The sequence below is a fragment of the Aspergillus bombycis genome (genome assembly GCF_001792695.1).
Source record: "Aspergillus bombycis strain NRRL26010 chromosome Unknown contig00011, whole genome shotgun sequence".
Classification (NCBI taxonomy): Eukaryota; Fungi; Ascomycota; class Eurotiomycetes; order Eurotiales; family Aspergillaceae; genus Aspergillus; species Aspergillus bombycis.
The window spans coordinates 368,567-392,566 of record NW_019170013.1 but is presented as its reverse complement, the minus strand read 5'-3'; the positions used below and the strand labels follow the sequence as shown (position 1 = coordinate 392,566).

The window sequence follows — 24,000 nt, the reverse complement described above, 5'->3', positions numbered from 1 at the left end:
TTATTAGAGATGCAAATACCAAAATGAATATACTATATCTGGTATCACTAAGGTATCCATCGTAATTCATCCATATAAAGGCTCTAATTACATACTGCCACGTTCATGTTAGGACTGTGTTGCTAGCTCAACTCTGATCCTCGCCTCAGTAAGATCAGATTGGAACAAGAACCCAATATCTCTCGTATTATCCACGAGCTCAACCTCTCTTTTAACGAACGCGGAGCTATCGCTCGGTTGCAGGGACTTGGATTCCTCATCCTCGCTGTCCCATCCATCCTCATCATCTATATTTTGTTTACTGACCGGGTCCAACTCGTCCGTCTCCCAAATCAGCCTGAACTCATAAGGTGCCAGGCCAAACAGACGCGAAACAATGGCCTTAACTTGGTAAGTATCAAAGGATCGGGGTATCTCCTTCACCTTGATTTCCTCCTTTGACGCAGGATCTTGAGTCGTGTCTGAGGTGCCAGTAATCGGTAATTCTCGGGGTAAGCAGAATACTATCCTCAACAATCGTGCAGCAACAGACCGTGGATTCACAGCAACACCTGACCCTGTCGATGCTGTAGCTCTCTTAATCACAGGCTCACCATATATTCCACAAAGTTCACTATATCTGGGGTGCTTTGCGAGGATCTCCCGCTCCGCGCTTTCCGGGAAAGCAGATAGCTCCTTGCCGATGAGCGAGAGGTAATAGAGCTCTCCATTGCTGCGGTCCTTTTCTGTTATTGTGCCGTAGTTGAGCATTTTTAAAGAGGCAATTCGAGAAAGAGTTAGCATATATGCCTCGTCTACTGTCATTGTTTTCTCTGGCAACCCAGTGATCATTGATGGGCCCACAGTTTGGTCGTAGAGGGGATTCCCAGATATGCGGAGAGTTTGCAGTCCAGGAAATACAAGTGACATACGATTGACGAAATGCCAATTGTCGATTCTATTCCTGGACAGATCGACCGACTGAAGGTTGTTTGAAAACCGTAGAGGGGACGCTTCATCTGAATTGGATTCATAGATCTTATCAACTTGATTTCCGCGTAGTGAAAGACGTTTCAGACTATTCAGGAACGTAAGCTTTTTGAGGGAAGATAGAGAAGAGACCTCATTATCCTCCAAGGACAGTGTTGTGATTGTGCTTGAAAGGGTTGATGAGATAGATGAAATCTGGTTAGCGGAGGCGGTTAAAGTAGTTAGGGACAAAAACTGATATGTCAAAGCTGATATCTGTGAACGACCAGTTAGTCAATGCAACTGAGATTCAGGTAACTTCGATATACCTCATCCCAAGAGAGAAGTGTGTCATCCAACTGAAGCTCTGCAATCCTCTCGAATTTCAAGCCTTCCTCCACAGGGTCCATTCGGTTTCCACTAACAATTGAGTTAGTCACAATGGATTACACTTGTGAAGTGCCACTTACTTCAACTTCAATGTTCTCAGGCGCTTGAGGGAGTCACATATACTTGCAACATCACCCCAACGATTCAGAAGATTTCGACTGAGATCAAGCTCGATAATCTTAGGGCAGGTCTGCTCGATCTCGTTGCAGACTGACTGGACCTGCTCTATGCTACCATCATGAGCAAGGACTCCTGCGACCTGTAGCCCATCTAAGAGAACGATCTTCAGTTCTTGCAGCTCGGAAAGTTGTTTTCGGATTTTGTCGAAACCAACTTCTTCTACAACCTTGCCGCTAATTTCAATTGGTTTGTGTAGAGCATTGCCAGAGGCAACACCACCAAGGTTTCTCCTGGCAGCTTCCTCTTCGAACTCAGATGCGTACTTCTCGCGCAGAGCCTCTAGAAAGCTTCTAGGTTGGTCCGCAGCTCGAGACGGACGCACAAACGACCCTGCAGTGGGGTGTTTTCTTTTGCCTATGATAAGTATGAGCACGTGCAGTAAGATGCGAACATATTTTCCAGAACAGATTAATTGTCAATGATGAGAGATGGATGCTGTACATGTAAAATATCTCACTCCTTGATGCTCTCCAGAGTGCTTCCCCCGTGTTGGGTCGTCCCATTCCACACCTAACCATTCGCCGGTGGTGCCTGCAACTTTCCCCGCGTAGCGGATGGTGCACAATTCGCCATTATAGGATCGCCGTTGGCACACAGAACTTGTTGAGTCCATTATCATAAGCTCTTTCGTGCAGATTACCCTATTCGTAGGCATGCAACGGACATTCTATAGTTGACTTGAAGCCCATGGACTGTCAATTAGGACAAACAGTCCCTCTCGTCCAATGATAGTCGACGAGACTGCTGACATAATATTTCCGTGGAATTTCCCTTTGAAGCTTATCACCCGCCGCGCTCTTCTCCTCCGCTACTATCAGGGATACCCAAAGGTGTTTTAAGGCAAATCAGAATGGATTTCCAGGTGAGTTGATACCCTGTTCCTATGGCTACTCCATCCACTGGGGGTGTTGTATGCTAACGCCGTTGAAGAACCGTGCAGGATCCAAATTCGGTGGCGGTGGTGTCGCATCGCAATCTGCGACCAACGCAGACCGTCGCGAGCGCCTTCGCAAGCTCGCCCTTGAGACAATTGACCTGGACAAGGACCCGTACTTCTTCAAGAACCATGTAGGAAGTTTCGAGTGTCGTCTGTGTTTGACGGTTCACCAGAACGATGGCTCTTACCTCGCCCATACCCAAGGCCGCAAGCATCAGACAAATCTGGCTAGACGTGCTGCGAGGGAGCAAAGGGAAGGAAAGAATCAGGACCCATCGACGCTGCCGGGTGCGATGGGTGTTCAGGTTAAGAAGCAGACAATCAAGATTGGTCGGCCTGGTTACAAGATCACGAAGATCAGAGATCCATTGACGCGACAGCTGGGTTTGCTGTTTCAGCTGCAGTATCAGGAAATCACACCAGGTGTTCAGCCCCGAGTACGGTTCATGTCGGCTTTTGAGCAGAAGGTGGAGGACCCCCCGGACAAGAACTTCCAGTATCTTGTCGTAGCCGCAGAGCCATATCAGACGTGTGGTTTCAAGCTTCAGGCTCGAGAGATTGACCGCAGAGAGGGTCGCTATTGGACTTGGTTCGACGAAGATAGCAAGGAATTCTGGGTTCAGATCATGTTCAAGACCGAACGTGAGGAAAGATTTAGTGGTGTCCCAGGTCTGGCACCGATGGAACCCAAGTGAGCTACCTAAAGTGGTGTTTACGTATGGGTCTGCATGAGAAGGAAAAGTTGACGAAAATATCTTTCCATTCAACGGAGGTGCATCGGGCGTTTGAGGATCTGTTTTTTTACTGCAGCTTTATGTGATTCAAATTCATGTTACCCCCAGCTATTGTAATTTGGCCGAGAGCAGGCCTTCCGATGGCGTCCTTTATCATATTTTAAGTCTTTCTACGTCTCAGCTGGCACAAACACCAACCTGGAACATTACTGAGTGCCGCAGGACATTTACAAGGATTGAAGCCTATTGCCAAGTTCAAGTATTTAATAGGATTACCACCAACCATTTTATATGCAAACTAGTCTGAGATGTAAAAGGTACAACGTTGTACTTTGGGTATTTTTCCTGATAAATGCATTGATGCATCATGCTAGAGGAAACAAAAGTAGCCAGTCATTCGTGATCTGCACTTGTAGGCGTCACAGGCTCTAAACTTTCAACCAAATGATGCACTTGTTTGTAGTTCTTAAGGCTAGACACGGTGTGCAACTAGCGGGCGTCGTCTTGCGACATGCAAACACAGTAAGGAAGATGCACAGGTCGTTATCAATGACATGAAATGCCAAATGCGCTAGACGCTAGATGAAATCAAACGAACAAAGATATGTCGGGAATGGATCCTAGATAAGCCGCTGGAAAGACTTCCGCGCAAGCCTGCCCGCGGACCGGCTTTCCGAGGCGCTCATCCTGCATACAGTGATCATTCCGAGTATCAGTTCGATTCTCAGTTATTCTGGAAGGCATTGAATGCCTTGTATGTGTATCCGATGAACGGAAGGCTCATTTCAGCCTCCTGTTCCTCGGGCATGGCACGGGCCTGAGCACGGTGGATAGCACTGGTATCTTCCTGAGGAATTTCGTCAATGGGGAAGTATGACACGTCGATATTCGAGCTCAGTCGAGGCTCGAATGGAGCGCGAATATTGCGAAGCTGCTCCCAAACAACACCACGGAAGAACGGATGGTTCTTGATCTGCGTGGCACCACCGAACTGGCCGCCGTCATTGCCAACACGGTGCTCTGCATCACAAAGGAAGCTGTATATAATGGTCAGGCCCATGCATGTGAATATAGTGCCAAGAACGGGGAGGGGTAAATACCTTCGAATTAAGCCCTCAGATTCGCGGGAAAGAGTAAGCTCTTCAGGGAAATAGAGACATTCCCTCCAGTTCACGATCTTCCGGTAGGTATCGGTGGTATCCTCAGCACAGAAAGGTGGCCATCCCACAAGACATTCAAACATGATGGCACCAACTGACCACCAATCGCAAAGATAAGTATATCCTTGACCGTTGAAAATTTCAGGCGCAATGTAGTCAGGCGTGCCGACCGTTGAATAAGCCATGGCTCGACGGGACTTTCTCCATGTGTTGATTTGGCCACGGTTTGATACCGTGAGATTAATCGCATCACTAAAGTATCCCGAGTTACGGTTCTTATCCTTGGAGGTCGAATTCTTCAACAAGTTTTGATAGTATGAATTGTCATGAGTCTTCTTGCCGCCAGTCGAGAGACCGAAATCGGTAAGCTTAACATGACCACCACGGTCGAGAAGAATATTGTCAGGCTTGATATCACTGTAATTGAATTGCTGTCAGTACATTATTCTGAGCACAAATAAACGCATTGGGGGAAAAAAAACCAAAATAAGAAAAAGAGCTGGGACGACAGCGGGGGAACAAGCAACATGACAAGCGACCGACTTACCGATGAAGGAAGCCTAGTTTGTGGACTGCTTCGATAGCCATCACAATCTCTGCCATGTAGAATCTAGTGATGTCTTCGGAGAAAATTTCGTACTTGATCAGCATGGTCATCAAGTCACCACCCGGTAAGAATTCCATCAAAAGGTAGAGGTATGCGGAGTCCTGGAACGAAGCGTGCAACTTCACAAGCCAAGGGTTATCCTTGGAATCAGCCAGGATATCACGCTCGGCGCGAACGTGGGCCAGCTGGTCTTTCTTGAACATTTCAGTCTTGATTAGAGACTTGAGCGCATAGATTTTGCCGTCAGTCTTCCTTTGCACAAGCTTAACCTCACCAAATGCACCCTTTCCAATAACCTTGATAGTCTGGAAGTTCGACGGCGTCTCCTTGGTCCGAAGGAATCGGAGGAAGTTCGACTCCTTCTTCGCAATAGTTTCTCCCTCCTGACGCTTCGCATCCTTAGAGATACTGGGATCTTGGATCATCTTGTCCAGGTTCGTGGAACTGTTTATGTCAGCACGAGCATTAGTTGATCAAGTCCCAGCATGCAAAGTTCCTTATTCAAACCATTGATGTGGGACTTACCGCATGTTACGATCGCGCGCACGCTCAATGTTCTCGTGGAAGAAAACATTCACCAGCTCTTTAGCGGCCTTACCACGTTTGTGGATATTCTCTGAGTATCGCTCCGGGTAGCGTTGGAGTTCTTCATTCTCGGCGGGAGTACGGGGGCTGCGCGGCATTGGCGGGGCTAAATGACCAGGCTGTTGCTGCCCCGGGTTGGACGAGCCAGCCGTACGAGGTCTCTGAGCAGGAGAGGCAGAGCGACCGAAGAAGCCAGTCCGGTTCGAGTTCAAGTCCTGGTTGGAGAACTGCTGGATGAGGCCGTTGGTTCCATCGTTGGCGCTGTACCCCATGCGTGATTGATATGCGGGCTGCGGGGACTGCAAGTTTGATTGCCCATAGTGCTGCTGAGCGTAGGCGGCTTGGGGAGGATATGGGTTTGCCATGAAGTATCCCTGGTTATAGGCTCCGTTTTGAGCATCCATGTAATCCTGAGGGCCTTGGTTTTGGTAGATCGGCTGAGGGAACGCGGAAGGAGTTGTGGGATATGCGCGGTTGTTGGCCGCCGCATTGAAACCACGCTCGTTGTACCCGAAGTTCAGGTGGAGACGGTTATTATTGGGATCCATCTTTATACAAATTCCCTCCGGTGGTCACTCCTTCCCGGATGAGGGGTCTTAAAAATGGGCAGAAGGCGGTTTGAGGTAAAAAGTGAAGACCTTCAAGGGGGAGGGGAATTGCCCAAAGGAGCGGTGGCTCAGGAGGTCGAGTGCGACAAGTAGTCAGTCAAGAGGGGCGGATAATTAGTGGAGTGGGATGGGAGTGGACAACTCCGTACTCCACGGACAGACAAAGGAGAGAGAGACACGGGTATTACGGTCTCTCACTCTCTGTGCCGTATGAGTTGAGGAAGGGCGTGTTACCAAGGAAAGAGAGACAGAGATCTAAAAGAAGGGGAAAGACTGGGGAGAAGTTGAAACGCCCGTGGTGTGAGACCAGGAGTAGTAGCGTGAGCCAGTCGCTCCTCCTGTTGTCCGACTAGTCCAAGTCTGTAACTTTTTTGCTGGAGTCTGGACTTTTGGGTTCATTAGCCATTCCATGCCTACGGAAAACCATTGGTGCCACGAGTGCGGAACAGGGGGGGCTGGCTTTATTGGCCTGGGGCTGCCAGGCACCTTGTCGGCTCTTCACTGGCTTGGCGCCACTTCGATGCCCACTCGACGAAACGCCCCGATTGGTGCTCGGCGGCTGACTCATCCATCTATACTTCTATTGTTTCAATGTCCTCAATGAGATAGACTTGGACCGTGAGGAATAGTCGACCCGAGTTAATTATAAATAGAAGATCTTCGTCTCAACTCTATTGCCCGGAGTTCCATCCATATGAATGCTTCTTTTGGGGGGTAAAGAGTCCATCCATTATCCCCCCCCTTAGTAATATGGACTACTAGTAACTAACTACTCCATAACCTAGGGTATCCATCTCTCAAACAGGTGGGCCACGGGAGCACCCCATCTTGTCGATGATAATTCCCTTCAACCCTCCACCAGAGTTGCAAAAAGTGATTTGGAGCTGAACGAATTGAAATACCTTGGGAAAATAGCTACAAGCGCGAGACATATCCCACGTGTATACTCTGTACTCTAGGTACTTTACTGTTGTAGAATGTCGCCCAGAAAAAATACCCTTCTTCAACCGGATTAATCATGTTCCGGATGACGGAACGGCGCAGAGATCCCGAACTTTTTTTGAGCCAATGGACTATGATACAACATCCAAGAGGAAGGGATACTTCCTCTCTAGTACCATACAGTGCCAATTTGGTGATATACTACATCCTTATTACCACCGTTCGATTTGCTCCGTGTCTTATTTAGCCAAATATCCCTCAACTCTCGGAGACCATGGCGGAATCTTCGAATTCCGCTGCGGCCTCTGGCCAAACTCAGACCGCGGCAAAGCCTACGAAGGCGCCGAACCCAGTATGGAAAATGATGGGTAAGTCCCCGACTATGTCCTGTGTCTCATAGCAATTGGCACTAACTATCTTATCCAAGGGATGCCTAACTTCCGCCTCAAACTTCCTTCCCGCAATTGGATGATCTTTCTCACAGTAACCGGCTCTTTCACCGCTGCCCTGGTCTATGACCGCAAACAGAAGAAGCGTGCACAACAGAAATGGTGTGACTTGGTGGCGCACCTTTCCAAAGAGCCTCTCCCAATTGATCAAACACGGCGTAAGCTTACAGTCTTTCTGTCGGCCCCTCCTGGCGATGGTCTCCGCGTTGCTCGGGAGCACTTCAAAGAATATGTCAAGCCCATACTAGTAGCCGCGGCCTTGGACTACCAGGTGATCGAAGGACGGCGGGAAGGCGACATCCGCGCTGGGCTTGCAGAGCGAATTCGCAAGTCTAGAAGGAAGTCCGGCGAGTCAAGCTCTGTGGTGGAAGAAACTGGCATCGAAGAGGTCGTTGCGGATGCTAGGGAGAAGATGGGAGTGGTAGAGGAGCCAGTTCCCAAGGGTGATCTGATCATCGGACGTAATACCTGGAAAGAGTATATCCGAGGTCTCCATGAGGCTGGCTGGGACCACTCGACCCTCCCCAGCCGCCTGTTTCGACAGATGTGCCGTCACCTTCCGAGGGAGCAGAGACCAGTGGCTCTCCCGACGACACCCCTACCGCCGAGAACGCCGAGAAGAAAGAAGAACCCGAGAAGAAGGATGAGAAGCCTTCTAAGCCTACCGGCCCGACCCCAGCATACATCACTCCCGCCGACTACTCGTCGCAAAACCTCCCACGGTCTCTCCCACAGTCCTTGGACGGCTCCGCTCCGATCCATTTCCCTCACATTCTAGGATTCTTGAACACTCCTATCAGAATCTACCGATACTTGAACCAACGCCACCTCGCTGATAGCGTCGGACGGGAGGTTGCTGGCATCGTTCTCGCCTCGACGACCCGGCCATACAGCGATGGTTCATTCAGCACAGACTCCGAGCTAACCCCAGCGGGTGTCGACGCCGCTCCAGCCTCCGATAACCTGTTGGGTGGAAACTACGAACAACAAACCCTGCTCGAAGAGGAAGAACAGGACTGGCACAAGTCCGTGCACAAGAAGGATGAGGCGAACCCTAATAAGGAACGCGAGTGGGTGGACTCTGTCGTTCTGGATTCCCGTATCGCAGCCCGGATGCAACGCTATGTCCTTTCTCCCGAAGACGAAGCCCGCTCACAACGGATTGCCGAGGGCGCAGAATACATCCTGGGTGAGGAGCGGCCCACGCCTGTTCCTTTCTGGCAGCGTATGTGGATTAAGTATGGATATGGCGAGGACGAGGAAACTCTCAAGAGGAAGCCTATCCTTGGAAACATTGACGGAGAGGATGACCAGTGATTCACGGCCCAGTTCAAGTTGATATCTCGCATAGTTATGGAACGGAAGCTATAGATATATGTTTGGTTTATATACGCCAGCATTGGTTGGGATGGTGAACATAGGATATATCTCATCTACTGTACCAACAAATCGATCTATACTGTATATTAGTCTAGTTACGGCATTAAATTTCTACTCGTACATACTGGATTCAATGTGTTGTTCGGCATCAGGTAAACATCCCTCTTTGTATATTTTCGGCTATGTCCGGGTGTTGAGAAGTGGTCTAGTACTAGTTAACATTGGCTCTATCCGCGCTCCATACAGTGCAGGATATATTTACGCAACTTAATTGAGCAAGAAAGGAACAAGAAAATGAAGGGAAAGTTTGTTTTTGATCCTTTCACAGACTAGCTGGTTAGCTCCCAGTTCGACCGGTGAAATCTTAACTATACTAGTACTGGTACATCATCTCCGTGTGTTTCGATTGCTTGATATCTTATATCAGAAAAGTTAGGATTTTTTTTTTCTTCACCGTTATAGCAGTGTAACTCCACCCTCATTCTTAGGCCGTAAAACTCTTGACTTCTATACTCGGGTCTGGAAAATCAACTGCAAATATTCCCCGCAGTTGTGGGGTATTGGAAGAGACTGATTGCACTCTTCTCCATGACATCAACTTAGTTCAGCTGGAATACTGATGACTCAGGCCACTTGCTCTTGGCCTTCTCAGCGTAAGCGGCCTTTGCGGCCTGGTCGCTTTTCCATTCGTCGAACAATTGCAGGCCAGCAAGAGCGGTCTCAATGCTGTCAATTTGCGAGTCAAGGGAGGCGGTGAGATCTTTCTCACACTGCGCCTTGGAGTCTGCTTTCAGTAGCTGTCGGCATGTCAGGCCTGCTTGTGTGTGGGGGGCGCTGTCCTTGTGTGTCGACAGGAAAGAGTCGTTCCACTCCTCGAGGTTCTGGGCCTTTGGGAGCAAAGTCTCAAACTCGGCATTTACAACCTCAGCCACCTGAGGTGGCAGTGGCTCAGAGAGACCGTCCAATGCCTTGCGGAAACGGAGAAGCTGAATGTGAAGGGTTGGGTTGGAAGCATCAATTGCATGGGCGGCCGAGAGGCATTTGAGTGCGAGCGCATATTTACCTGCAAACCAAGTTAGTTGAGGTCGCTGAGATATCGCATGGGTGAGTGTGCTTACCTCTCCTGAGATAGACCTCGAATCCAAGATTCTGGGCCTCGATGCTCTTGGGGCTGAACTCCAAGAGCGGGGTCAGGAACTTGGTTGCCTCCTTCAGTGGATCCTGGGTTTGGACAAGCTTGTTGCCAAGCGGATCAGGGTCTTCCTTCTTCACTTCACCATCACCACCCTTGGTGCTTGCTGCTTTCCTTGCCGCTCTCTTGTCGGCCTCAATCTTCTCCAGTCGCTCTTGCTCCTTCTTGGCCTTCTTGAGAGCCTTCTTGCGCTCAGCACTGTCAGCATCACCATCGGCACCGTTGGGCAAGGGCCCATGAGCGAGGTCTGGCTGGTCGTGGAGAAGCAGGTACGCCCTGATGGCAGAAAGAGCCGCCCGAGTGTAGAAGGGATGCTGGCGCAAGCGATCCTCCCAGCGGACCATGTCAACATATGCCCTGACCATGCCCTTCCTCAATGAGAAGCTATGGAAATCAAACTGGTCTTCTTGCCAAGTGTCAAAGATGTTGTAAATTCCATGGAAGCGCTTGAGCGCAAGCCCAAGTTTCTTCTGGCGCAGATAAGCCTCACCATCCTCGGTCAGATACCAGACACACTGCATTTCGTGAAGATCGCCCATCGCACCACCGACAGTCTCATTCCGAGTAAATTTACTCATGTTTTCAAGTCCCTTATCGTTGTCATTGTTGCGAAGTTGGTACTTGGCGGCCTTGGAGTTGATATAACGGTCCTTCTCATCCAGCTGTCTAGCCTTCTCCATCTCCTCTGCCGCTTTCTCGAGGTTACCATAATGCTTCCATATCCTGGCCTTGGTCATTTGATATTCTACGGCCTTAGGAGACAGCTCGATAGCCTTGTCAACATGCTCCATGGCCTTGGTCAGATTGCGGCTGAGATGGTAATTGTAGTGCTGCGCGAGGAAATAGTGGGAGGAAGAAAGGAATTCCTTGTTGTCGCCGTTCGCCTCGCCCTCCGCAGAACCGTTGGTTTGAGGTACGGAAACGTAGCCTTCCACCAACTCCTGCACAGTGTCACGTTTCCAAGTGTTGGTATACAGGGATTTAATATTCGCAAAAAGAGAAGGGACGCCCTTCTTGAGCATACGTTGCAAGTAAGCATCAGCAGCATGCTTGAAATCTTCACCCTCCAAGAAGTCCAGTGGGATTCGACGAGGAGCATCACCACGAGGGTTCTTCTCCACCCAAGAGTCGTATACAGCCTTCAGAGCCGTGTGGTCATTGTCAGGAATACCCTTAGCCCTGATGAGAGCATCATAGTACATCGAGTTCTCGGGGTTGCGGTCGAGAAGGGCAGTGTACGCGGCCTCGGCCTCGGCCTTCCTGTCAAGCCGCAGAAGGTAGTCCGCCTTCATCTCCATGACGGCCAGCACATCCGTAATTCTGTGACCCACGGTTTCGAGGTGTTCTAAAGCCTGTTCGAGTTTGCCTGCCTCGGCCATAATCGAATTCTTGTACAGGACGGCCTCCGAGTGCTCCATGTCGGAAACTGGCGGCGTGGTCTTCAAGGTCTCCTCATACGTCGTCAACACCTTCTCCGCCTCTTCCAGGTCTCCAGCCAAATGATGTGCGATAGCCAAAGCCGTCCAGTTCTGGCGGAAAGCGGGTCGGGCTTGGAGCATGGTGGTTCGGCTCTGGATATATCCCTGGTAGTCCCGCATTTGCATCTGAAGCAGGGCAAGATCACGTTGGATAGGCTGAGACTCCGGCTCAATCCTCAATGCAAATCTGTATGCCTTGATTGCCTCCTCGTAGTTCTTCTCCGCTCGATATAGCAGACCGTAAACGTGCCAGCAGATGTGCGATTTCATGTCATTCTTGAGAGCTACCTTAGCCATCGCAAAGGCCTCTTCTTGCTGACCAAGGTTGCTGGTAATCAGCGCCTTCATTGCTAGGGTATCGCCATGGTTGGGGTTCTTCCGAAGAATTTGCTCCGCGGTCTTGATACCTGTTGAGGACAAGCAACTTTTAGTTGTCTGACACTTGTTCCAATTCCGCACAGGAACTCACCTTTCTTGTGTTGTTTATTCTCATAGTGGCGAACCACCTGGCGGAACAAGGATGCGTCCTTAGAACTCAATGGTTGTGGCATGATGGGTGGGTGAGGGACTGCAAGTAGGTTGACTTGTGTGTCGATGGACTGAAGCTGATGTGCGCGGGGGGGTGATTTAATTGTTCCTTCGGGACCGACGAGCGATTAGGCAATGATAAGCTATGACCAACAGAGAAGGAGTAACAGACAAACCAATTTTGAATTGGTCCTTGTTGCAGCCCAGAAGGGTTTTGCCCACTGCGATTCAAGCTCAATGTTCCTTCCCGATCGCAGGTTCTCGAGGACAGGCCGGCAAATGGACGAAATAATAATTTATCCGAGATGAACGCTTGCGTGCATAAATCGAACCCCGACAGCCCTAAACTCGGATCTATGCCCAACACTCAGTGCCAGCAAATTATGTGGTATGCTGGCTAGTATTTCGTCAATACTAGTGTGTGAGACGAATATTGGCCTGGTATTTATATACTGCGCTGCTTTCTATGCCAGCGCCTGCTTCACACTGTGGAATTCATGATTGCCTCATCAAGGAACGCTTTATATATGCAACTAGTGTACACGTTGAGTATATACATTATATCTTGAATCATGACTGGACGCCCGTATAAGCCAGACGAAAAAAACATATCGACTGTCCATAACTCTCCCAAATAGTTCTTCCCGAAATTGAAAGAGCTACTGGTGCCAGCCCTTCCTGTCTGCGATCATCGCTGCTTTCTTTCCCGCCAGCTATTGAGTGCTTCTTCCCAGCCTATTGATGAGCCATTGCATCTTTCAGTCACGAGACCCCATGTTCGTGCACGGATGATCTCCTCAACGTTGCGCTGATTCCGGACAAGATTCGCTAATGACTCGGTTCGTGCCTCGCGAGGGAAAAACCGCGCGGAGTACGGATCCAGACGTTCGTTGACGACTCGCTCTCGATCCCTGGCAGATTCGGTCTGTCGAAGAACAAGATCCGGGTCGTCCGGGTCGGGACTTGTCGCGACGCCGGCACAGTAGTTGAGCACGTCCGACCGTGTCTGCCATGAGGGGAATAAAACGTTGTCCTTGAAGTTCTGACAAGCAGCAGGGTCTATTGTACGCCCCGCTTCTGAATCTGTTTGACGTACAGCAGTCGAAGAAGGATCGAAGCCCTCCCGCGATGGGGTGAACAAAGCATTGAGGTTCTGAGTAATGGAATCGTCTATTGTCGACCTGGATAGACGTAGGAAATCTATAAAGTGAGCAATAGTCGATGAGCTTGAGATTCTATTATCATGGTTAGATGGTCGTTGGCGCTAAGGCATACCTCGGAGCAATCTCTCATTGAAGCAAAATTGGGGACTCAGTTCGGGAGCCGACGTTGACGTTGCCCGAGCCATTTTTGGATTCTCGGCCTTTGTAGACTCCCGTCCCGAGCTGCCCTTCTCAGTCCAAAACCACTCCAGATTGTACCACGTTGACGGGGTGCACGAAAGCAGTAGATACTAGTTAAGTGGCGGGATGGCGGATGAGTAATAGTATGGTCTCTGGAAGTCCTGCGAGGGTCTCACGTTCCCTTATCCAGGTAATGCGATCAAAAAACTGAGGGATCCGGCCAAGAAAAATGACGCTTGGCTCTTTGTCGAGGATTATGTGCAGTGGAGAGTCTCTCAGACAAGACCCGAGCCGGTGGTGTTGGATGGATTGAATCATAAGGTATTTGCCCAAAACGGCTAGATTATTATCGATAGCTCTCGATCACGGGACTTCGTGACCCGTGACGCGTTTCATGCATTGTAAGAGGACTTCAACGTCCTTTCAACATTTGCATTGTATCTTAATTTGTTTCAGAAAGCAAATTTTGCTAGCATTTCATCCAGATAGATATCCGTCTGTATAAAGATTTGTTGAGAGTGGACATTTAATTGTGCAATCTACCCTATCAAAACATCATGCCTGAGCTAGCCGAAGTCTCACGTATCGTCCATTTCATACGCCAGCATCTTGTCGGCAAGACTCTCGCCAAGGTATCTACGCAAAATGATGACATTGTTTATGGTAAAGCGGGGACGAGTGCCTCGGAGTTTCAGAAAGCAATGGAAGGCAAGAAGATCGTTGGTGCAGGGCAGCAAGGCAAATACTTCTGGATAGCCATGGCGTCGCCGCCGCATGTTGTAATGCATTTTGGCATGGCAGGCTGGCTGAAAATTCGAAATGCTGACACATACTACTACCGGACTGACAAGCCACAAGACAAAGAATGGCCCCCCAAATACTGGAAGTTCTTGCTGGAAACGGATGAGGACCCAAAGACAGAGGCTGCATTTGTTGACTTCCGCAGACTAGGCAGGATAAGACTGGTGGATTGTCCCGCGGAGCAGATTCGAAAATTCAGCCCCCTCAAAGAGAACGGTCCAGACCCTGTGGCGGATAAGGACACGGTGACCGAAGACTGGCTGGCAGGCAAGCTAAGGAGCAAGAAGGTCCCCGTCAAGGCTTTACTTTTAGACCAAGCGAACATAAGCGGGATTGGCAATTGGATGGGGTTTGTTACCAATTAACCGTTGACTGATGGCGGGATGAGTACTGACTGTCACATAGAGATGAGATTCTCTACCATGCAAGAATTCACCCAGAGCAATACAGCAACACCTTGGCTGACGATCAAGTCAAAGAACTTCACTCAGCCATTCATTACGTCTGCTCAACCTCAGTGGATTTGCTGGCAGACTCCGACAAGTTTCCTGAGGACTGGCTGTTCAAATACCGATGGTCAAAAGGGAAGAAAAACGCCTCTCCCACTCTACCGAATGGAGATAAAATTACCTTCCTTACTGTTGGCGGTAGGACAAGTGCTGTGGTTCCAAGTGTGCAGAAAAAGACCGGTCCTGTAGCAAAAGACGTCAAGACTGAGGATAGCGATACGCAGAATAAGCGGAAGCGAAAAATAGTGCCTAAAGTTGAAAGTGATGCAGAGGCAAGCGAGGAAGAGCCAAAGGCGAAGAAAGCAGGATCGAAGAAAACAGCCCAGCCGATCAAGGAAGCTGATGACGAGAAGAAACCTGAAGTAGACGGTACATCGTCTACGGGGAGAAGACGTTCGGCTCGGCTCAAGAAATGAGTTCTGGGACACTGTTTTGCCCTTACAATCTCTCGAGTCTTCAATAATTGAACTATTTATATCTAAACCGCTCACAAAGCATTGACCTACCGCTTCATAAGACATGCCTTAGCGGAGCACTGCATTTTCTATTATTACATTGGCTATACTCTCATCCCATGCAACCTTCTGTGGAAAACATTGAAATTCCCCTTGCTTTTGGCGAGGTCGCCTGTGTTTTCCAGAACCGCAAACACTATGTTCTCCCACCATCCTTGAAATTCCGGTTCCTGCAAAACCTCTGCCCAACAGTTCGCGACCTCTTCCTTTGGGTTATCGAAAGCACCACAGCCAAAGGCACCTAAAACAAGTTTCCGATGCTTGTTGTAAGCTGCAATACGGAGAATCACACGCATTTTGTCCTTCGTCACTGCGCGATCTGCGATATGTTTGTACCGTGGGGGCTGTGTGCTCTGGTCTACGTCCGGCCTCCTCAATGCGGCCATACTGACCACACTAACAATGGGTAGAGACTCGGGCTTTTGTAGGTCCATTAACCTGTGTCCGTCTGTGAAATTCTCACGAAACACAACAACGGTTGGAGAGTAGATAGCATCGTGACTCCGTAAAGGGTAGTATCGTAGCTTAAGCGTAAAACTAAGACTACTGCGATAGCAAAGCTCTTCCTCCTGGGCTAAGGCTCCCCGAAGCCAACCACCACCTGCACTCTTATCGCTAGCCAGATTCAGTACGCAGATGCTTCTGGTATCCGTGGGACTGGTGAGGCTGATAGCTATATTGAAAGCGTCGCCATTCACAACTTCCACTTGGGTGTTGAGATTTGGACTATACTTGCAGTCCAACACCGGCATCGTATCACGTGAGCAGCGAATCCCAGTAGGAGGAGCATGGGGAAGCACTGCTAAGATCTGAGGGAGGAGTGCCTTGGTTTCCTTTGCAGTTGAACTCAAGATAGCTCTCCTATTCGAGTCGGTGGGGTTCGTTGGAGGCTTGGAGCTGGACATGTTTGTAGTGGAAGTCGATAGTAGATACGTAGACAGGACAAATATAAATTACTACTTCTGCCAATTTCGAATAGATTATCTTTCAAAGGAAACTTTCTAATGGCATCTTTGATTGAGGAGAAGATCCTCTTCTTACACGTCTCCGCCTCGATACTAGTACACTTCTGTAGTACCTGAGTCACGGTCAACACGAACGAGCGGCAAAATACGAGGGCAATTAGGCGGAAGTGGGTAGGCGGTGAGCTTATCAGCGCCGATCGGCGGGTGTTCTTCTAATCCGTGGCCTGGGATTCGCCACGGAGGATGACAAAGCACTGCTATCTCACTGTTAATTCATGACTAAAGATATATTCTCCTCCGATCTTCTCCAATCTATACATCTACTTTTCTTCCCCTCCTCTCTCTTGACTCAGGTTACGACTGCTACTGGTCCATCCTTTTGACTCGAATCTAGATATATTGGATCCGAGTCTTAAGAAGAGCACTAAAGAACCTTCATCCCAGCACTCCTCCGTGTGGCGTTATCTCTTCCCTTGATAATCCTCAGGCGGGGCTTCTGCGGCGTGCGCCACAATGAGTGCCATTTTATCGGCAGATGACTTGAACGATTTCATCTCTCCGGGTGTTGCCTGCATCAAACCGGTAGAGACGCTTCCAAAGAATGAGTCCTCAAATTCCCAGGTATGTTCGACATTCTCAATACCTGTCCCCTCACCTCCGAAGCCGGTGGACACTGACTTCTTTAACCTATAGAACCCATACGAAGTGACCACGGAAGATAAAGTTCAGCCTGAAAACTTGCCCCCAGCACAGATATCGTTGACCGACTGTCTTGCCTGTTCAGGCTGCGTCACCTCCGCTGAGGCGGTGCTGATCTCGTTGCAATCGCACGCCGAGGTCCTCAATACCCTTGACGCATATCCCGAATTACCATTGACGCAGAACAACAATGGGCCTTACATCGACAGTAGTAATGTGCCTGACGGAGAAAGCAGGATTTTCGTGGCCAGTGTTAGCCCTCAAGTGAGGGCAAGCTTGGCTGCTACCTACGGCATATCAGAGAAGGAAGTGACATACGTGATCGATCAATTTCTAAGCGGGCCCCACGGCTTACGGGCTGGAGGAAAACACGGTAGCGGCTTCACTTGGGTTGTCGATACCAACATCATGCGTGAAGCAGTACTCGTTCTTACAGCAGACGAAGTTGGCGAGACTTTGAAGGAACCATCTGGAAGAGGTACTTCAAAAGATCCTCTCCCTAAGCGGCCAGTTTTGTCATCAGCCTGTCCGGGGTGGATTTGCTATGCTGAGAAGACACACCCTTTCGTACTCCCCCATCTTTCTCGACTGAAGTCCCCTCAAGCATTGACGGGCACCTTTCTGAAGACCGTGCTCAGCAAAGCTCTGGGTGTGCCGCCTTCCCGCATATGGCATCTCGCGATCATGCCTTGCTTTGATAAGAAGCTTGAGGCCAGTCGAGAAGAACTCACTGATGTGTCATGGTCCCCGCTTGACGGTGGAGCAGTTTCAACTGAGAATAAGCCTGTCCGTGATGTCGATTGTGTTATTACTACTCGAGAGCTACTTACATTGGCTTCGTCCCGTGGGATATCTCTCCCTACATTACCGCTGAAATCCCTTGCGCCATCATTTGCCCCACAATTCCCAGATGAGACACTTAACGCGTTCCTGTTCCGCAAGCATAATGCGTCGGAACAGTCCATGGAGACCGGTACATCTGGTGGTTACCTTCATCACGTCCTTAAGACTTTCCAAGCCAAAAGTCCTGGAAGTGAGATTGTGACCCAGAGGGGGAGAAATGCTGATGTTGTGGAGTACTCGCTTATGTCTCCTGGAGGCGAAACCCTCATGAAAGCCGCTCGCTATTATGGTTTCAGGAACATCCAGAATCTTGTCCGGAAGCTCAAGCCTGCACGTGTGTCACGGCTCCCTGGGGCTAGAGTGCCTGCAGCTTCAGTGGGCGGCAATCGGCGACAGCCAATCTCGAGAAACGGCGCTGCTGCTGGGTCTGGGACGGACTATGCTTACGTGGAAGTTATGGCGTGTCCGGGTGGCTGTACCAATGGCGGAGGGCAGATACGTATTGAAGATGCCAGAGAAGTAAGCTCCAGTGCACAGTCAGTAGCGGCAGCAGAGAACCCATCAAAGCCAACCCCGCACGAGCAGCGGGCCTGGCTCGCTCGTGTCGACGAAGCATATTTCTCTGCCGAGTCTGATACCGAAGGCGAAATGGATGGTCAGACACAGCCCCTCACCATCCCTGAGAGGGAGGCTAGGGTTCATGAAGCTTTTGAGTATTGGTCCGACTTGATGAAGATTCCTCTTTCGAAACTTGTCTATACGACTTATCGTGAGGTTGAGAGCGATGTTGGCAAACCCAAAGACGCCCCTATTGATACTACCCGCGTCGTAGAGTTGGCCGGGAAGATCGGTGGTGGTTGGTAGTTGCCTCTCTTGTGCCCACGAATTTTCTCGTTCGGTGATGTTAATGACCTGTATACCCTGTTACGCCTGCGGATCTACGATAGATATCATTTTTACATATTCTTTTTTGGGTGGGTCAAAAGTCTGCGTGTCCTGCATTGTTGGTTGCATTTACACGGTTAGGGGGATACCAAGTTCTTGTTCTATCCAGCATTCATATAGAGAAAGGGTTGTATATAGCATGCAGAAACTCCGAAATGAACCAATCTTATGAAAGAGCCAATCGCTTCTGTAAAGAAACACTACCAAAGAATATATGCGGGTTTCTTGAAACATGGACCTCATGCTCATCAATGCTCAATATACACTCTAAAAGGACCATAACATCTCTTCAAAAGACTGACATCACCCACAGAAAAGCACCCGCTAGTTCAAGACTGGACGAAACCCAGGTCGCTGTTCTACCAAATTCACCAGCGGCGAAAACAGCTTCTTCTTCTCACCACTCTCCTTCCCAGTCATGGCGTCTTGAGCCAGCGCGACAATTTCATCCCAAGCCACCCACTCCCACGCCTCGCATTTCTCCGGCTCCATCAGCTGTCCAAAAGCATCAGCCCATCCATCACCATACACCGAACAACCCACTCCCCCCCAAAAAAAAAGAAAAGAGGAAGGAGGAGAAGCAAGAACTCACCTTCGGCTCCACCACATCACCACAAATATCCCCACTCACAAAGACAGTCACGTAATGCTTATTCTCATCGAGCATGACATTATTCGTGGCCGTTAGAAACTGAACGTTCCGGATAGTCAGCCCTGTCTCTTCCAAGACCTCCCGCTCGGCGCAGTTCTCGAAGGTCTCGCCGAACTCGAGATGACCTCCCGCTAGAGCCCAGGTACCTGAGTTACCATGTTAGTTTTTTGGTGTATATGGATCGAGGAAAACATGTAAAAATGAACGTTGTTGGGAAGCGTGAGGGCGGCTTGGGGAAAGTATGGTAGAGAAAAGAACACACCTGCGCCATGACTGCCTTTTCTCTTGCCTAGGAGAACTTCGCCCTTGTTGTTGAGGATGAAAGCCCCGATGCCTACTCTTGGTTCTTGGGTTGTTGTGGTTTGGGGCATTGTGGTTCGTGTTGTTTCTTTGGGGATGGTTTTATGCGGCACTCTAATGAGTCGGAGATCTATTCGCCTTTGGGGGAGGTAGATATACTACAGTAGATAGTGGCAGTGCTCTGGTGAAGCAGTGTGACTCAGAAGTGGAAGTGATTAAGTAGATGGGCTAATGTATGTGTATGTCCTGCCACACATTTGCATTGGAAGATCTTGTTGCGGAGTGGACCCGGTCGCCCGGCTGTACCCTGTTAGCGTAATACGGAATGTAACGTTCCTGCACGTATACAAATCAGAATTAAAGTTTATATTTATGTTGTGTAGTATATGGGGATGTCTGTACCTTGTCGTCTTATTCGAGGGTTTTCATTGTTATCATCCAGAGATATACAGCTTGTAGGTGAACAGTACGAACTGAATGAATGGCAAGATATTGTGAATAGCCGCAAAGGAGACAAATAACTATATAACGGGATCGAAACTTCCTCTTTTCGTTCTCAATTGTTGACTGTTTTAAAGACATGTCGAGGAGATTATGTGTACTCTACTATAGTCCAGCGGAAAGGTTGCAGATGTAGATACATAGTACAGATTAGTCTTGGGAGTTAATATCAAGTACAGATACCGGTCGATACCCTCTTCAACACAGTTCAAAGACATGCCAGCAGCCTACGTACTCTGCTCTGCTGTAGTAGCTGGCCTGTTCAAGTAGCCCTGTACCGCAGCCACCTTTGCACGTCCACTGAGAAGATATCGGAACAGCCTCGCCAAGGCACGTGTAGCTTCGAGCCAATCTTTCTTCCGAGAGAGATCATAGCCCCGTGTGAATTTCAGCTCAAGAACTTCGTCATTGGAACATCCTCTTGGGTGTACCCTGGCAACTAAATCAGCAGCAAATAATACCCGAGCGATATGAACATGCGGTCCGTGAAATCCCACCACGAAGACCTCTTGGTCTTGGACACCTGCTTTGCCTGTTCGAACGGTCATGTTCTGGGCAAGTTGCCCCAGCATTACGCTGAGGGTCTCTCCTAGGAACTCGTTCCAGTTTTGTCGACCATACCACTGGAAAATATCAGACGGATGGCCACCGAATGAAGGGCGGAAGAAGTCATGAGGATGCAGATAGTACATACCCCGGTATACGAGATGATTGGCAACTGCTCATCTTCCGGCCCAACAGTAACCGCACCCTCAGGCTTAGTAGCATATTGTTTACGGCCGATCACATATAGCGCCTTAAAACTTGAGGCAGTAAAGCTTCAGCCAAGTATAGTTAGCATAGAGACTCCCACTCGGGACGACAAGAAGGAAAACCCACTTGACTTCGAGACCTTGGTCTTCGATACCATCAAGGTTGCGATAAACATCCCTCATCAGCTCATTCAGTATCATAGCCTGCGACATCAGAAATGTGCGATGATATTCTCTCTCAGATACTCTCCAGTTTTTTCTAGGTAAAGTTATTGTCTCATTTGTTTTCAAGGAACCTGAAATGCTTGCGTTTCTGGCATCAAGGTAATCTATGTGGACGTAGTGGGAATCAAGCAGGTCAAAGAGTCTGCGAAAGGAATCATCTTGTCGCGGCCAATCATGCGTACAGTTTTCTTTGGCGATATCGGTTTGTCGGAAAATCCAGGGCGCTAGTTGTTCTACATCCTTATCTTGGATGGTGTGTCAGTAAACCAAACGTACCACTAGGCAAATGGGGGTGACACGGAGTAAGGCTACCTTCGCGGTCGATTTCCTCGGGTCTAGGGATTAGCTCGTCGAGGTCAACGATTGATGACCGGATGGTCGCTGACATGATGTCGATGCCGAGGTAATCTTGCGCGTAAAGTTAACCACAACGTCGAGTTCCAGTGGAGATGTAACCATGTTCTAGCTGGAGGTTCACGGTAAAAGACTGTCAGTCGACTTGTTTGGAGACTGTAAGCCTTGTCTGCCTGTTCAGGCGGGTGGTTGCCTGAACATGCACATCGGTTTTGTTCTTCTGTTTCCCTGTTGTTTGACCCAGTGATAATACAGTTAAGCATGCATGAACTACTAGTACTCCTGGCTTGACTTTCATGCATTGACCAGACAGTTTGATCGAGTTCTGCTTTGTGTGACTAAACAAAGAGATTAACTAAATCAATAGTTACCATAGTAACAAGGACTATACAAACGAACTGTGCATCTCTTTGTACCGGTCTTGAAACTAGTACTCGTATAAAGTCTACCCAATTAACAATATATGCAGTGTTTGTTTCCCGTAGTGGTATATATACTGAAGTGGTTTTGCTAAAGATCATACAGATGTCAAGCCCCCTCATCTCACTAAGGTGCCTCACTGCCTCCCAGGTTACTATTTAATACTATGTATTTCTGAACGCTAGGTATTAGATATATGCCGCAATAGCCTGGTTTACCGCGACACATGTCTTAGTATCGCTACAGTTCACTCCCTGAGTACCCAATGCAATTCGCATTCCCTATCCACTGTCGAATGGGGGAGGGAACTACCCCAGGAGAATGTCAATTGACTAATAGCTCTATATGAGAAGTGAAGAAGGGCATTATCCATATGACTCTCTGTCCTATGTTTGGCATACTAAAACAAACCTACCTTCATCGATCTACAGGATTTACGTATCATGACGAATCTCCGTGTTGCGTTTACAGCTTCGAGACTACCGAGTCGCATGGCCACAACAATACTAGTACAGACTAACCCTTGTCCAAGATCTCAACAACTTGTAGTACCTCTTTCAATAACGCGAAAGCGTCTAGCTCAGGAAGGAATCCCTTCTTGGTATTGTTGCGGAAAGTACCCTTTTCGTTCCTACATCAGGGCAGATTTGTCTATATCGAGAATACACTGTTCGTGACAGTGACTTATCTGTCTTGGCTTTGCCACTTCCTTCAGCAGTGAAAGGCTGCTCAGCAACTGGGAGGGATTCGTATGAAGTGATCCTGCAACAAAGGATAAGAAAAGAAAAAGAATGAAGCAAAACAAAAACGTAAGCTCCCCGACTGGGAGTCGAACCCAGGTCTCCCGCGCTTGTTCTCATGTGAGATGACAAGCGGAAATCATGACCGTTAGACCATCGAGGACTAGTGATGAAAGACAATATCCTCATTTATCATATATCAAGCAGGGCCACCTAGTAGCCACGACCATACCAATTGAGGCCCATAAAGTGGCTCTATGGAGTGAGCTTGGTTTCTTTCCAAGTATGTTGCTTTCCAGTCAGCCAGCGTCAGTTATTTTTCTGGACATTGAAAACATAGTATTCTATTGGGCACTCCAGGCTACATAATACTTTCGTGTATATGCAATGGGCGGCGAGGATGGCATGCCGGAAAGGAAGGTGTTCAGGTGCAAAGACTCATTAGTGTCGATAGATATGCAGGTGGGTGAAGTGGAGAGAGTAAAGTATACACTCCAGCTGGATAACCATTTTTCCTGGGCTCAAAACACACTGTCTAGTATTATTTAGTGGCATCATACATTGCATAACTGCGAAAATCCCTATTATACTCTAGTCTCTATCTTGCATCTCGGATTCTCACGAAAGGGCTTGCTAAAATTACTATTGCACCTTTTCCTTGCCCTCATCTATAGTGTCAAAAGTAGGAGTCTATAATATATCAATTCCTCGATGGTCTAACGGTCATGATTTCCGCTTGTCATCTCACATGAGAACAAGCGCGGGAGACCTGGGTTCGACTCCCAGTCGGGGAGATCCTTTTTTATTTTTTTATTATTATCTTTTACACACTGTGATCTCGTTTGTCTGTATTTGGTTCCTCTCTTAAGATTCCTTCGATGACGCCAGCTTCTTGTTCGAGGGAAGCTCCGATTTGCCCTCATCTTGATTCCATTCTATCATTACCCGTGTAAACCCCTTGCTGGACCTCATCGGGCGAGTTATCAAACTCCTACCTGATGTTGACTCCGGTTAAATAAATACTATATCATGTAACTTGTTAAACGTGTTTGCAGAGAGCCAACAGAGTAGCCTACAGGACATATCGACGACGTGTGTCATTTGATATATCGTCCACGCTTCATCGTATAGCATGGCGTACGGTCTTAGGCTTCCATCGCTTTACTATGGGGTGGATTATTCGCTAATGGCAGAGAAATTGCTGTAGTGAAAGTATCTAGTCAGGGAGGGCCCCAAATACAACGGCATTACATAGTAATAGCTTTTCTTTTCTTTCTTTTCCTTGGGAGTTCTCGACGTCATCAGAGGCTGCGGAACT

General features: G+C 48.7%; 11 protein-coding genes across 11 annotated transcripts; 4 read left to right on the top strand and 7 right to left on the bottom strand.

Moving 5' to 3' along the window:
- Nucleotides 1-108: 108 nt before the first annotated feature.
- On the bottom strand, nucleotides 109-2,131 carry ABOM_002371 (putative tubulin-specific chaperone; the record flags this gene model as incomplete). Its single annotated transcript, XM_022529501.1, has 4 exons — nucleotides 109-1,224; nucleotides 1,278-1,368; nucleotides 1,419-1,872; nucleotides 1,960-2,131. 4 exons carry the CDS (start codon nucleotides 2,129-2,131, stop codon nucleotides 109-111), a joined length of 1,833 nt encoding a protein of 610 aa, XP_022392835.1.
- Nucleotides 2,132-2,368: 237 nt separating this feature from the next.
- Nucleotides 2,369-3,150, top strand: ABOM_002370 (spliceosome assembly protein PRP11; the record flags this gene model as incomplete). The annotated part of the gene is made up of 2 exons (XM_022529500.1): nucleotides 2,369-2,380; nucleotides 2,449-3,150. 2 exons carry the CDS (start codon nucleotides 2,369-2,371, stop codon nucleotides 3,148-3,150), a joined length of 714 nt encoding a protein of 237 aa, XP_022392836.1.
- A 763-nt stretch (nucleotides 3,151-3,913) lies between these two features.
- ABOM_002369 (serine/threonine protein kinase CBK1) lies at nucleotides 3,914-6,089 on the bottom strand (the record flags this gene model as incomplete). The annotated part of the gene is made up of 3 exons (XM_022529499.1): nucleotides 3,914-4,766; nucleotides 4,897-5,400; nucleotides 5,482-6,089. The coding sequence occupies 3 exons, from the start codon at nucleotides 6,087-6,089 to the stop codon at nucleotides 3,914-3,916; spliced, it is 1,965 nt and encodes a 654-aa protein (XP_022392753.1).
- A 1,276-nt stretch (nucleotides 6,090-7,365) lies between these two features.
- On the top strand, nucleotides 7,366-8,857 carry ABOM_002368 (Tim22-complex subunit TIM54; the record flags this gene model as incomplete). The annotated part of the gene is made up of 3 exons (XM_022529498.1): nucleotides 7,366-7,459; nucleotides 7,519-8,028; nucleotides 8,085-8,857. 3 exons carry the CDS (start codon nucleotides 7,366-7,368, stop codon nucleotides 8,855-8,857), a joined length of 1,377 nt encoding a protein of 458 aa, XP_022392752.1.
- Nucleotides 8,858-9,519: 662 nt separating this feature from the next.
- Nucleotides 9,520-12,141, bottom strand: ABOM_002367 (peptide alpha-N-acetyltransferase complex A subunit NAT1; the record flags this gene model as incomplete). The annotated part of the gene is made up of 3 exons (XM_022529497.1): nucleotides 9,520-9,983; nucleotides 10,039-11,997; nucleotides 12,060-12,141. 3 exons carry the CDS (start codon nucleotides 12,139-12,141, stop codon nucleotides 9,520-9,522), a joined length of 2,505 nt encoding a protein of 834 aa, XP_022392757.1.
- A 665-nt stretch (nucleotides 12,142-12,806) lies between these two features.
- On the bottom strand, nucleotides 12,807-13,466 carry ABOM_002366 (MIX23 family protein; the record flags this gene model as incomplete). Its single annotated transcript, XM_022529496.1, has 2 exons — nucleotides 12,807-13,318; nucleotides 13,394-13,466. The coding sequence occupies 2 exons, from the start codon at nucleotides 13,464-13,466 to the stop codon at nucleotides 12,807-12,809; spliced, it is 585 nt and encodes a 194-aa protein (XP_022392756.1).
- A 552-nt stretch (nucleotides 13,467-14,018) lies between these two features.
- On the top strand, nucleotides 14,019-15,187 carry ABOM_002365 (putative formamidopyrimidine-DNA glycosylase; the record flags this gene model as incomplete). The annotated part of the gene is made up of 2 exons (XM_022529495.1): nucleotides 14,019-14,611; nucleotides 14,668-15,187. 2 exons carry the CDS (start codon nucleotides 14,019-14,021, stop codon nucleotides 15,185-15,187), a joined length of 1,113 nt encoding a protein of 370 aa, XP_022392755.1.
- A 143-nt stretch (nucleotides 15,188-15,330) lies between these two features.
- On the bottom strand, nucleotides 15,331-16,191 carry ABOM_002364 (uncharacterized protein; the record flags this gene model as incomplete). Its single annotated transcript, XM_022529494.1, has 1 exon — nucleotides 15,331-16,191. One exon carries the CDS (start codon nucleotides 16,189-16,191, stop codon nucleotides 15,331-15,333), a length of 861 nt encoding a protein of 286 aa, XP_022392754.1.
- A 573-nt stretch (nucleotides 16,192-16,764) lies between these two features.
- nar1 (iron-sulfur cluster assembly protein NAR1) lies at nucleotides 16,765-18,657 on the top strand (the record flags this gene model as incomplete). The annotated part of the gene is made up of 2 exons (XM_022529493.1): nucleotides 16,765-16,872; nucleotides 16,945-18,657. The coding sequence occupies 2 exons, from the start codon at nucleotides 16,765-16,767 to the stop codon at nucleotides 18,655-18,657; spliced, it is 1,821 nt and encodes a 606-aa protein (XP_022392761.1).
- Nucleotides 18,658-19,062: 405 nt separating this feature from the next.
- ABOM_002362 (nucleotide triphosphate diphosphatase NUDT15) lies at nucleotides 19,063-19,761 on the bottom strand (the record flags this gene model as incomplete). The annotated part of the gene is made up of 3 exons (XM_022529492.1): nucleotides 19,063-19,233; nucleotides 19,331-19,536; nucleotides 19,653-19,761. The coding sequence occupies 3 exons, from the start codon at nucleotides 19,759-19,761 to the stop codon at nucleotides 19,063-19,065; spliced, it is 486 nt and encodes a 161-aa protein (XP_022392760.1).
- Nucleotides 19,762-20,418: 657 nt separating this feature from the next.
- On the bottom strand, nucleotides 20,419-21,556 carry ABOM_002361 (uncharacterized protein; the record flags this gene model as incomplete). Its single annotated transcript, XM_022529491.1, has 4 exons — nucleotides 20,419-20,814; nucleotides 20,886-21,009; nucleotides 21,071-21,413; nucleotides 21,481-21,556. 4 exons carry the CDS (start codon nucleotides 21,554-21,556, stop codon nucleotides 20,419-20,421), a joined length of 939 nt encoding a protein of 312 aa, XP_022392759.1.
- Between the last annotated feature and the right edge of the window lie 2,444 nt (nucleotides 21,557-24,000).